Genomic DNA, 13,965 nt, shown 5'->3' on the forward strand with positions numbered 1-13,965 from the left:
TGTTATCTCAGATCTGCCACCAGACTTGAGTTTTTTTCCAGCAAATGCTGCTTCTGATTTCCAGCATCCGCAGTCCTTTGGGGTTTTTCTTTTGGTGGAACATGTTCAACCAGAGGGACTGTTAAAGGAAAAGACTGCAATTCAAAAGTTCGAAGGAAGGGTCGCAGGACCCGAAACGTAAACTCTTGATTTTGCTTCACAGATACTACCAGACAAGCTGAGCTCTGCCAGCAACTTCTGTTGGTGTTGCAATTCAAAAGTGGTCGGTTGGCTGTAAAGTGCATTGGGCCGTCCTGATGTCGTGAAGAAAGGCTACATAAATGTCATGTTTTTCTTTGACACAGTTTGCCGATACAGGGAATGGCTGGGGTTCTTTCCTGCACTTAACAAATCGGGGCAGGTGACCGGCCTGGGCTTCGATCAACACCCAGTTCCAGCACAGCTGCCGGCCAACATTTTAAAGCCCGCGAGTTGGCGTCCCCACTGCGGCCTTTTCACTGCTGCGGCAAGTACCGACCCGAAAGAGACCTAGCCGTTCCTTACCTGTACCCAGGATGAGCACATCCACCTCCACCGGGAGAGCGTCCGCCATCTTCCCACAACGCACGTGACTCAGAACCCGGAGGTGACGACACCCTTTTTGCCCCGCAAAGCTGTCAATCAAAGTGAGATCCGCCCCGCTGCTGTAAATCATTCTGCAAACATCCCACTTAGCAAATTATGCTTGTAATCAAGACAAGAGCTTGATCATTACAGTCGTTCTCACAACAAAATGTTACACCATAATCCTGGCAAGGAGGTAGCATAAAGCAGTGGTGCAGCAACCTGCTACCCAGTCACAAATTCTGCAACAAGTAAATGACAGGTCAGCAGCAATATCAAACTTGAAATCGTAAAACAATAGGTAATTTGTCGTTTGACAAGAACGTAGCTGTATTGATTATATTAATAAGTATATCCACAATGCGAACTACCTTTGATATTTCTCTGATTTAATCAGAGTTCGATATGGTGTTCCTTAAATCAGTTTAAAATCATTCTAAATTCTCAATGTTGCATTCCAGTTGGTCCAGAAATCTTTTGATGTGATTTTTCTTTTAGCAAAACTAACTGAATTCGACAGCGTTAGTCATTTGTGGCAAATCTATCACTTTGGAATTCTGTCCCCTTACTGACTGACTAATTTCGGGAAAGTTGACTGAAGTATGAATAACTCGTTTGGCATAGGTTTCCCCGTCAGTCTTGCCTTACAACCGACGAAAGAATAATTAATCCAATTCTTATGATCCGTTCGTGAAGTCTAACATGCAAAATGCCAACTCGGAAAATCACATTCCTTTTATTAAAGAACATCTTTGTGGCGGATGTTGAAGCATCTCTGCAGAGAAATGCAATTGGACATGTGGGAAACTGAATTAGGTCGTATTTCACTTTAGTACACTATCGAATTGCCTTAGCGTTAACAAGGACACAGCTTGTCAATCTGGAAAAAAAGCATTTCGCCTGCTTGTGGCAATAATACGCCAGATTTTCAAATAAAATGGACACGTAACATGCATGTATCAGGTTAATGTTACAGGTATGTAAATGGCGATAACAAGTTTCTTTTGTTGTATTGCAACACAGCATTGCGCCGCCAGCAATTGTAATCATGCAACTTTGAATTCTGTGAGCAGTGTAACCCACCATTTGTGTGTAAATCTTGGTTTATTTGAGCTAAGCCTGCCGAGACCACGCCGCCATACCCATATCTCCTTGAATTAAATGAGAATTCTGCGCAATGGTAGCGTAACATCAGGAGACTCGTCAGATTCTTGGAGGGGTCGTTCTCAGTAAGGGGTGATTACTCAGCATGCGATTAGTAAACTCATTTTCATTTAACAAATGCAATACTTTTATGAATGAAACGAGATGACTTGTGCTTCCGATGGACAGGGATACCACTGAGGGTACGGGGTTTCAGCAGCGATCTGGCAGAATGTGTCTTAGGGAAAAGTTAGTTTCCTTTTTTTGCTAACTCTAGAGATGTGGCTATTTCTGAAACAGCTGCCTGCTCCCACCCCCTCGTTTTTCATATCCAATGGTTTAATATTTGTATTGCCACACGGCCGATCTCGCCTAACCTCGGTGTTCAGGCAACAACTTACACACAAACACCCTTGTAAGGACAGTCTACTACTTGCTGAGAAACTAAAACGGTGAGCATCATTGGGCGAGATAGAAAAGAAAACTGCAAGTAATTTTAAAAGCCCGACAATAGCGACTGGGTAATAAGATCCCTTTTGCATATTATCTAAATAAAACAGCCCCCTCAAAAAATGTGCTAAGGAGGAAAAAAAACATTAGCTTGAATATATTAACTAACCACCAGCCCGACACGCATGCTATCCTTATAACAAGCCAAACTGTTCACAAGGTTGACAAACCATCATTGGTCGTACAGCATTCGCTAACAATGTGGTCGTGTTGCTAATGCTTTGGGAAGTCTCAAAACACGAAAGGCGCTACATCAATAGGTAATGTTCTGAAATAAAATGAACAAAATCATTATTAAAACTAACAACCTCTCAAATATCATTGTTATAATGATTAAACTGTTAGTACCCACTGATTTACAGTTAATTTCAAAGTTTTAGCATGACTGTGGATTTATTAACAAAGTGTTTAAAATACGACATAAGACCCTTAAGAATTTCTGAGAAGCCACTAACCATCCAGGTCAGTGGTGATAAAGACGATGTAAAAAAAACCGTGGGCTGCGTTTGTTCCAATTAGTCTCACTTGTGCGCACAACTATTTTCAAAGTTTTGTAAGGCAAGCCTCCCTATTTGAAAATTGAAAACTTTCCACTTTACTGTAACAAAGTTTAAATAAATACAAAATATCGTTTTAAATAAAACGCTGGAAATACTACTCAGGTCTGACAGCATATGCGGAGAGAGAAGTTTCAGATCAATGACTAACTTCTTTGTCCAGAGATGCTGCCAAGATCTGCTGAGTGTCACTAACACTTTCTGTTTTTGTTTCACATTTCCAGCATCTACAGTATTTTGCTTCTAAACCAACCAGATGTACTGTCTTCATACAAGAGTTTCCTAAGTTTGTGAAATGTAACCCATTGTAGATTTCTTTGAAAAAAAAAGTCATTAAAGCTTTTCTCAAAATAAAAATTTAGAAGAAATGGAAGGAGGATGATTTATGTTAATACATTCAAAAATGATTTGTGCTCATGGCCGTTGCTATCGTTACAAATTATCTTTCTGTCATTCACAAAATACTTAGCCAATAACCATTGCAGCAGGTATTCGTTTCCGATTATATAAGTTCTATTAGCGTATTATTTACATATTACATATCATGCCAATAGACAGATTTATCGCTTAGTTCAGTATTTACCAGCCAAGGTGACATTCCAGTCGACTCTGTTTAGTTTGATCTCAAAGGAAGAATAAGGAGATGATCTTGTGGTTTTTACATCTGTGTAACTTAAATGTGTAGAATCTTTGTGTTTTATTCTCGAATCGCCCTCTCTGCTCTGCGTATCTTCGAATTCCCTCTATTTTTAGATAACATGCCATCTGCTGGGTTAACAACAATACACGTTTTCCATTTGAATTCATTCCTCAAAATTAACCCGTGGTTTGCGTAAGAAGATTTAAAATAAGCAGGTATTATTTGTACACCTGTTTATAATCCGCAAACGCGTCAGAAGTCTCGACCCTGCCCATCGGAACACCAAGCAGGGATGCTGGAAATTTGAAATAGAACAAAAACAACAAAAAAGGTCTGCTAACACTCGGTAGCTCTGGCATTATCTGTGGAGAGTGAAAAGGGTCAATTCCTGAAAGGTTCACGCTGTTTCTCTCTCCACCGATGCTGCCTGACCGGCTGAGTGTTTCCGGCATCACCTTTTCTTTTGGGAAAAAGAATACGCCAGTGACACGATAAAAGGAAAGACGAATTGTAAAACTGAATTCCAGTGAGTATTTTACCTGCGGATTGTAGGGAGCGTTCGCCTTGAGCTTTACGGCGACGTTAACTGGATCTCGGTTACCCCAATGGCTATTTCTATTCAAGCTGATATAAAATAAAAGTTTACGTTAAGTTTTCTGTCTCAATCAATACATCAGATTATAGATGCGATTTCTACGTTGTGTATTTCATAGATGATTCCACTTCATGCAACAATTAATCTCGCGTTGTACAATTCCGAATTAAAGTTGGGTGACTCAAACAAAAGGCGGAATCTGAAGATCCAAAAATAGTTGTCTATTTCACCCTGTTTGATCCAAAGCCCCTAACGTGTTGTTGACATGAATATATACAAATGACTTCATTGTGTGCCATAAGTGAGACGATGTTACATCAAATAAAAATGCAATCTTTTGATTGTAAGAATCAAACGTTGAGTTTTTGAAGGCAGACAAAACTAAAGTAGATTGAAAATGCTTGAACTCGGCCGAAACTTCCAGTCTTGAGAGTTGCGTTTTCAAATGTGCACATACTTTAAAACATGCTTCATCTGAGCCCATTTGGTGAAGATGATGCAGGAAAATTCATTTAAATCAGCTCTTGCATGTATGATCAGGCCCAGTTAGTACATTTTTTTCAAAGAAACGTTTCTAATTAAATAGGAAAGTGCGCGGGTGTAATGCGGGATAGAATTTAATTTTGAAACTTCAGGAAGGCAAGGAGGGAGGGCAGCTTTACGGCTGAAGCGAGCAGCTCCCGTCCATTCACTGATTTATTGATGCATGCTCAGCACGTACTTCAGCGAAGGCCTGGTGGAAGCCCCACCCCCGGCCTCTGATTGGCGAAAACCCACCGCGAACGTCCAATGATGAAGGTGTCTGGCGAAGCAATGTTGCGGATTGGATGGGAGCAGTGCCCGTCACAGTGGAGGGGGCGTGGTTATGGGGAAGAGTCGGTGACTGCGGCTCTTCTCACTCATTTCTTTACTACGTTGCACAGATACACAGAGAGACACAGGAAAGTACATGTGGACAAGTGGCCATGGCTGTATCAGCTCCCGTTATCCCACCGCCCCCTCTCACACCCACTTCTACCCCGTTAACAGGAGGCTTGTACCGGACCGATTCGGTGTACACCAGCCCCACGGAGTCTCCCAAACTCAGCAGCATTGGGAACAATCTCAACAGCGGGAACGAGTGTAAGATGGTCGAGCTTCGTGGAGTCAAAGTGGCGTCTTTCAATGTGGACGGGCAGGAGCTGATCTGCCTCCCGCAGGTTTTTGATCTCTTCCTCAAGCATTTGGTGGGCGGTTTGCATACGGTTTACACCAAGTTAAAGAGACTGGATATAACGCCCGTGGTCTGCACCGTGGAGCAGGTCAGGATCCTCAGAGGACTCGGAGCCATCCAGCCCGGCGTCAACCGTTGCAAACTCATATCCAGGAAAGACTTTGAAACTTTGTTCAACGATTGCACCAACGCGAGGTAAGCACCGTCTTTTTTTTTCTCTCCCACATTATTTTTCTCTTTCTCTTTTCACACAACACTTTTTTTTCCTCCTCCTCTTTCAGTATTTCCACCCATCTCCCTTTCCCCATTGTCACCTGTTTGGGAATTTTTAACCGCTTGTCAATTGGGTGGGGGGTGGGGTTGTTCAATGATCAGAGACATTGTGGAATTCTCATTCAGAGACAGATCCATTAGATCTTGGAAACTAGCGCGGAGCATTTTTAAAAAATCACCAGCCTTGGCACTAAACTCAATTTACAAACTAATCGGTTCGTCCCCAGTCACGTTTCAGTTTTCAGTTTCGCTCTCTCACCCACCCTCTCTGTGAAGCTCCTTGCGTTATTGCAACCATGGATCCAGATGAGCGGAATGAATGCAAGTTCGGTCATCCAATATGAAAACATTTTCTAATTATATCTATTCATCGGTTTACGAGAAGCATATGATACCCACGTAGGCGAGAACATCACTTTCTATGCTCTCGCTGTACATTTGTAAAACTAGCTCAAGGTTCGGTTGTCCACGCGCAAAGTTAAATGAGGCAGCGAAAGGTGGCTTATGATTCCAGAATTTGCTACCGGAAAACAATGTGAGGTTGCTTTCATTTACTTGCGAACGGGGATCAGCGCCGCTTTGCTGGGGGTGGGGGTTGTATGTTTTCTGTTTCAGCCTGCAGGACTCGCTGTTGTCATTTCTAATCAACAAAAAACACAACCAAAAAAAACTTATGCCAAAGTACTAAGGACGTTCACAATTAGCAGATCATTCGAGATGCAGAATAGACCAAGGTACAAAATTAAACCGCGGGTTGATTTAACTGCTGCACTTTTTTTTCTTTGTTCTGTTTGAATTGATCGCGAATTAATTTTCAAGATCGTCTTTTCAGACTGCAGATGTTGCAGTTTGTACAATAAATCAATAGGAGCAGACCTAAATGAATCGCCTCGGATATGGATTCTGTGCATGTTTTGATGTCTCTGTGTCATTCTTAGCTTGTTATCCTAACAGTTATATACATAGTATGAATGTATTGCCAACTAGATTTCTGGAAACTATAACTTTGCAATTGGCTGACCTGTCAAACTCATTGAATTAAAAGAAAACTTTTCCAGACCAGGAATGGTAGGCGAGTGAAACAATCCTTTATGATTCCTAGGTTTGAAATTGATCTGCTGGTTTTATTGCATTCATTATTTATTGAAGAACTGCAAGCTAAACATAACGTTAAGCTATTTTGCACTTAGGGACTGCATTTAGGAAATTGGATGGAAATTGCATTACTGATGAACATCTGTGCATTTTCCACTGTTGTATTGTTATACTTGGGTGTAATTGCTCAGCAGTTTTTTTTAGCCACATAATTTCTAGCCACCATGTCATTTTCAAAGTACATTTCTGAAATATTCTGTCAGAAGGGCTATATTTACTAGTCACGTTGAAAGAAATGATTGTCTGCAAAAATTAATTTTTCATTGGCCTCTAGCAGAGGTTTAATAGAGTACACACTTGTTGTTTGCAGAAATATTGTTTAATCACATTAATATCACAGCCTGAGGAACGAAGATAATTGTACAAATGCATGTAGAAATATGCATTGCTAACTTTTTATGATTAAATTATGTAAATGACCCATCTACCGTCCTTCGGAGCACTAATCATCTAATTAGGAGTGATGTCCTGAATAGATGTTTCTGAATCTGGGTATATGCAATCAGAAATGCATAAAATTGGAACTGACATTTATAATTCCAGAAAATAGCCTGCAAGATAAATGTTAACATATATATATAAATATACACGTTTATAAAAGTAGAGATTAAATGAACTTTATTGCTGTTCCTGTAAAGGCTGTCTGTATAATGAAACAAGTGCCACATAAATTACTTGTTCAGGTGCGCTGGCTTGGAAGTAAGGTAACAATTAGGTTATTATAAATTGTACAGGATTTCTTGTAATGATGAATGAATTACAATATAAGATAACCTTGCAAGCAAAATAATACGAAAACTTGCTATTTCTATAACAGAATTCATGAAGATTGAAAACATCTAATATTTTAAGAATCATTTGATATCTTTCAGAATTTGAAATCTTGTTTTAAACTGGTTGAGAAATAGTGGTCCAAGGTTAATGTCAGGTATGTGATTCCCAAGGTAAACAGTAGGTAGTATTACTAATGGGATTATATCAAAGTATATTTTGTGCACTGATTGCAACATAATATGTTGATTTTAATTTGCCTACGGTAAATATAATGTCAAATGTGTCACGGGGAAATAAATACAGTGAAGTTTAAAGGGAGACATGATGCCCCAAAGCATCACTCAGTGGATTGATTTATCTTGCGTGGTATAATGACTGCAGATGTGGATCTGTTATTCTAGATGGGGAATGAATTTGATGAGCTGATAGCACAAGCCAAGAAGCGTGGTTTTAATTACTGATGTGGAATTTATTTGTGAAGTGCAAATGATTTACTATATTACTTTGTTATTGGCAGATGACCTTGCTCTTTACATCAGGACATTGCTTTTCAATTAATCAAAAAAGAAGAGGTATTTTTGGGGCTCCACCATTTGACGTATTTTAAACCAGTTAGTTGGTATGTGTCAGTCAGCAGACCTGACTGACATATAATACAATTGTGACTGACTGGGCTTGTGTGTTACTGTGCAGTGTGAGTTTAGTGGTTGTAATAACAGGGTAGTGGTAATAGATGAGTGGGTGTTCTTTATTTTGAAAAGGCAAGTTTATATCAGGCTCATTCCAGGCTTAATGTCTTTCAAAATTATTTTGTGTGCTCAAATAAAATGAAAGAAATTAAGAAACATGATGGAAAGCATGCAGAACATTTTATTGCTTTCTTTGAAGCCACAATAGGAGTAATCTATACCCCTGATGTAATTTCCAGAGCGTGGGTAGGTTTCAGAACACCTGGCTTACAGTTTCAGCACAGCTGATAAAATAAAGTTAAATTTTAGATTCATGTGGCAGCCTGAAGAGAAGAAAAATAACATGAGGGTTTCTTTTGTAAACACATTAGATGAAGCAGGGAGATAAGGGTCTCCCAACTCTTTAATCATTCTTTGTTATAAGTTACTTTAAGGGATCAAAGTATTTGAAATGAAAGATTTTTCATATGATTTGTAACACTATTCCAACCAAGAGCTTCTGTGTGTAAGTTTATAAAATGATAGCACTGGATATTGAAACTTATTTTTTATATTTGAATCACAAACAGCACTAGATAGCATGCTGTCTTATGCTCTTTCACTCTGATGATAAAAATAATCTTCTGGGTAACAAACTTTTAGTATGCAATTTGGATTGTTTACAATAATAGAATTATGGAGATGTTTGTTTTATAAGACTATAAGTTCAAATAAGGGATCTTTATTAAAGAAATATGCAGCAATGCATTGTACGTGTTGCTTGTATGTTCTTTAAACCATAGTTTTTTTTGACAGATTGCTGATTATAATTTCTATGTTTAAAGTAGTGTTAAGACCAAAGGCAAGGTAAATACCTGTATCTGACAACAGTACAGTAACCATTGCAAATTATCATTTGAAGATTTTACAAGATTTGGCTAAAGTGATACATTATGGAACAGTCTGTCCGTACATAAAAATGTTTTTAGAATTTAAATGCAGAAATATCTTAAATTGAAAAAGAAGACAGTATAGAAGAGATGAGCATTTTGTGTTAGCCAGGTAAATTAACTGTAGTGCATATTTTTTAGCACTTGTGATCTTAATATTTAGGACTCAAATGATTTTTGCCAAGTATGTAGCATAACCGCATCTTAAACAGTAGTCACACCAAAGCAGTTGGGATTCTAAGTGTAGCTCACCATTCCAGATATCTTTAGGTCAGAACTCTCTTTTCCCTTTTTCTGAATGTGGTGACTTCTGTTTTCTTGCACAAATACCTAATAATTACAGAATTATAGAATCTTTTTGATTTAAGCTAATGCTTACTTAATAAGAACCTTTAATTATCTACTATGCTTAAATTGGAAGCCACATAATAATGTTACTAAAAATTTACAGAAAAGGACTTCAGAACTGCTATGGGTCAGTGTGTAGTGTACAAATACATCTGAGAAAGTAAATGCGATTTTGAAACAGAGCAAAAACATTGATCTGCTTGAGGTGTGAAATGGGAGATTTGCATCAGTTTGGTTTAAATGGCTAATTACAAATCTTCTGTGGATCTTACCCATGAGTCAACACTTTGTGTATGCATCAGGCAACTAATTTAATATACCCTGCATTATAAGCAGACTAGAGACAGCCTTCTATTTAAACCCTGACACAATACTCACCAAGTCAAACTGAAAATAATATCTATTCACTCAAAATAAAATCTCCCCCTCCCAGGCTACAAATTGAACAATTAATGTGTTCCTGTTAGAGTGACATATAATTTCACAAACATCTTGTTAGTCTTCAGATGATGTTTATTTAGTACCTCATTTGTGTTTTGTTCATTTTCATTTAGTTACTGTGGATAAGTTCTTGAGTTTTAGTGCCATCTGCCTTGAAATTCCTTTGCTCCAAAGTTTTGGGTAAGCCATTACACAAAAAAGACAGCCCTAATATTGGATGTACACTCAGTAAATCAAAATATGAACAAAAATACCGAACAAATTCCATTTGAATACTAAAAATACACATGACTGGAGGTCATCCTGATATAGCAAATCAGGATCTCTGTGAAGCAAACTGGGACAAGTGTGAAGAATTCAGGGTAATGGTGAGGCATATTAGCAGGAGTGTGAAGCTCTTTAGGGCCATTCTGAAGCAGCTCAGAAGCATAGCAAAGCAGTTGAGTATCACAGCAAAGCAGGTCAAGATCACTGTGAAATAGACTGGAAGGATTGCAGAGCAGATGAGTGTCACAGAGAAAGGACAGGGATCATCGTGGAGTAGTTAGAGATCACTGAAGCAGATTGGGAGAATGTGAAGCAGATGGAAGGAGCGTGAAGCAGGTCAGGATGATGGTGAGATAGACCAGGAGGAGTGTGTAGCCATTCAGGGTCACTGTTTATCAGAAATAAAAACAGAAGTTGCTGGAAAAGCTGAGCTGGTCTGGCGGCATCTGTGAAGAGAAATCAAAGTCAACGTTTTGGGTCCAGTGACCCTTCCTCAGAACTGAGTTCTGACCTGCTGAGCTTTTCCAGCAACTTCTGTTTTTGTTTCTGATTTATAGCATCCGCAGTTCTTTTGGTTTTTGCTGCGTAACAGGTCAGGATCATTGCAAAGCAATTCAGGATCACTGTAATGCAGACCCAGAGGAGTGCAAAGCAGGCAAGGATCACTGAATTAGATTGGGAAGATTGTGCAGCTTCCAAGGATCACTGTGAAGCAGTCAGGGATAATTGCAAAGCAGATTGGAATCATTGTGAAGCAGATCGGAGTCACAGTACACAGATCGGGATCACAATGAAGTGGACTGGGATCACTATGAAGCAGAATAGGACCATTGAAATGAAACAAAGGCAATCAAATTTGGCACGAGCTGAAGGTCAGTAGTTGATTGGCTGATGAGTTTTGTACATAGTTTCCTTTGGTGCAAAGTTAAGATGTTCGAGTAAGGAGCTGAAAATAGGGACTAGTAATGCTTTTCTATTAACCTTCCAATATTTATCTGTCAGCAGAAAAAGTGAAAGGGTATCTGTTGAATTTTTTTTTGAGTGTAAATCTAATAGATAGAAAGATAGTAGGTTCATTCCAGTCCTCAGAGTGCACATCCTTTTCCCAATGGGAACTTCTGGACACTTGTGGTGTCCTGAGTAACCATTTGTACAGGACACGTACAGGACACTGGAACAACTTGGACTCTGTGTTTTGGAGTTCAAATAGATGCATCACCACTATACATCCACATGGTTGAGAGATTTATAGATAGACTCCTGCAGCTTAAAGGTATGCATTGAGAAAGGGAATGGGAGTTAAGACAGGTTGGGCAGGTGCTGTAGGAGTCCTCTGAGTTTATTTCACTCTCCAATCAGGATTTAGTTCTGAAAGTGATGGTTCATCTGAGGAATGTAGCCAAGGCCAAGACCAGGGCAATATGGCTGGCTCACCTTTCCGAGGTGGCATGAAGAAGACAGGAAGTGCAATAATAATAGGAGATTTGATGGTTAGGGAAATAGACAAGTGTTTCTGAGACCGCACACCATGAGTCTAGGATAATGTGTTATTCCTGTGATGTGAGGATTTATCATGTCACTGAACAGCTGTAGAGCACCTTGAAAAGAAGAAGGTGAAGACCAAGCAGTAGGAACCATATTGATACCAATAAAATTGGCAGAGTGGAAGATGTGTTCTGTACTCAAAAGCTTGAGCAGATAGGTAGGAAATTAGCAAGCAGAACCTCAAATGGTAATCTCTATGCTTGGTAGTATGTACAAATTATATTTGAAATAGGAGGGGAGAGAGAGGAACACCTGGCTGGAGAGATTGTGCAGGACAGAGGAGTCTGGATTCTTTGGATCATGGGACCAGCCAGTTGGGTTGTATCTGAACAGAGCTGAGATCAGTTTCCTTGCAGAGCGATTAACTGGTGCTGTTGGGGAGAGTTTAAACTAACTTGACAGGGATGTGGGATCTAGGAGGTAATACTAGAGAGGAATATGAAGATGAAAGTACTTTTTGGGGAGTCAAAGTATTAGAGCAGGAAATAATAAGGTATTAGGAGTGTTCAGTGTAAGTCTACATTAGGGTTACGCTGCATGTATATGAATGTACGAACTTTGGTAAATGAGACTGATGAGTTGCAGACACAGGTAAATAGATAAAAATAAGATACGGTAATATTAGAAAACTGGCTGAAGGAAGGGCAGGACTGGACATGCAATATTCCAGGAAAGATAGGAAAGAAGATAAAGGAGGAGGAACGGCAGAATTGATGAAGAAGAATGTTGCAGTGGTGAAGGATTAAAGAGGATGTCCCCAGAGATATCAAGGATAGAATCTATTTAGCTAGAGTAAGAAAACAGGTGTAATTTCATTGGTTAATGTAGCCTATAGCGCATTAACTAGGGGAAAGATGTAGAGGAGCAAATCTGCAAAGGAATTACAGAAAAGTGCAAGAATTTCAGAGTGGTTCTAATTGGGGACTTCAATTATCAGATTACGGACTGAGATAGTTTCGGTGTAAGAGATGTAGAGGGACAAAAGTTCTTAGAATTAATTCAGGAAAATTTTCAGTCGCTGTATGAGTAAGTTCAATGAGAAAGGAAACATTGCCTAAGTTGGTTGTTAGAAATAAGGTGGGCAAACTATCAGTAGGAAAATATTTAGGGGAACGTGGTCATATATCATAAGGTTTTGATTGGCTATGGAAAAGGACAAGGAGAAACCCAGAGTTGGAATAATTAAATGGGGAAAGCCAACTCTAATGAAGTTAGAATGGATCTGGCCCAGATAAATCAGAATCAAAGGTTAGCAGGCTAAGCTGTAAGCAGCAATGGGCTGCCTTTGAAAAGGTTTTTACTACACTCAACATGTAATCAGTGAAGGGGAAATCCAAAGTGATAGAGATCAAAATGAGGTTGAAAAATGTGCTTATCACAGATGTCAGGTGGAGAACTAGGTTGATTATAGAAAATTGACAAAATAAACAAGAGAAGCGAAGCAAAAGCAGAAGAGATTGGCACCTTTATATAAAACGTCATCCAAAGACTTCAATCAACATATGAATCGTAAAAAATGGTAAGACGACCACCTGATTAGGGACCAAATTCTGGGATTTACTCGTGGAGGCGGGGGACATGGCTGAAGTACTAGATGAGTTCTTCGCATCTGACCTTGTCAAAGAAGAAGGTGCTGTTTGGGTCATTGTGCAAGAGATGGTAGTTTTGACACTTCAAGGGTTTAAAACTGATAAGGATGAAGTATTAGATAGACTGTCAGTACTTGAAGTTGATAAGGCACCAGGACTGGATGAGATGCCTCCAATAATGCTGAGGGAAGAGAGATACAAAAGTTGTGTGGCAGTGGCCATAATTTTCCAATCTTCCTTAATATCAGCTCAAGCAGAGAACCAGAGAATTACAAATGTTGCATCCTCTTGCAAAAAGATATAAAAATAAGCACAGCAGTTGCAAGTCAGTCAGTTTAACCTTATTGGTGGGAACCTATTAGGATGATAATGTGGGACAAAGTTAACAGTCACAGGTAAGTGTGAGGTAGTTAAGGAAAACCAGCCTAGGTTTGTTAAGGGCAAATTGTATTTAACAAACTTGATTGAGTTTCTTGACGAAATAACAGAAAGAGTTGGTGAGGGTAATGCAGTTGATGTGATGTACATGCGCTTTCAAAAGCCATTTGATAATATGCCACACAACAGACATGTGAGCTAAGTTATAGCTCATGGAATAAAAAGAACAGTAGCAGCATGGATACAAAATTAGCTGAGTGACAGCAAAGAAAGAGTAGTGGTGAATGCATATTTTTGGAATGGAAGAAGTTTATAA

The 13,965-nt window shown here is 39.2% G+C and overlaps 2 protein-coding genes across 3 annotated transcripts in view; one reads left to right on the forward strand and one right to left on the reverse strand.

Moving 5' to 3' along the window:
- Positions 1-656, reverse strand: part of chm (CHM Rab escort protein) — an 86,611-nt gene extending 85,955 nt beyond the window's left edge. Inside the window, exon 1 of the mRNA XM_048605157.1 lies at positions 544-656. Within this exon, the coding sequence (XP_048461114.1) occupies positions 544-592 (49 nt within the window). The 5' untranslated portion in view covers positions 593-656. The remainder of the gene's footprint in view (positions 1-543) is intronic.
- Positions 657-4,936: 4,280 nt separating this feature from the next.
- The window catches only part of dacha (dachshund a), a 355,808-nt gene continuing 346,779 nt past the window's right edge, over positions 4,937-13,965 (forward strand). For both annotated transcript variants that reach the window (XM_048605493.1, XM_048605494.1), the window contains exon 1: positions 4,937-5,456. In XM_048605493.1, coding sequence (XP_048461450.1) covers positions 5,014-5,456 — 443 coding nt within the window. In that variant the 5' untranslated portion in view covers positions 4,937-5,013. The remainder of the gene's footprint in view (positions 5,457-13,965) is intronic.

Source organism: Rhincodon typus, chromosome 14 (assembly GCF_021869965.1).
Source record: "Rhincodon typus isolate 14 chromosome 14, sRhiTyp1.1, whole genome shotgun sequence".
NCBI classification, from domain to species: Eukaryota; Metazoa; Chordata; class Chondrichthyes; order Orectolobiformes; family Rhincodontidae; genus Rhincodon; species Rhincodon typus.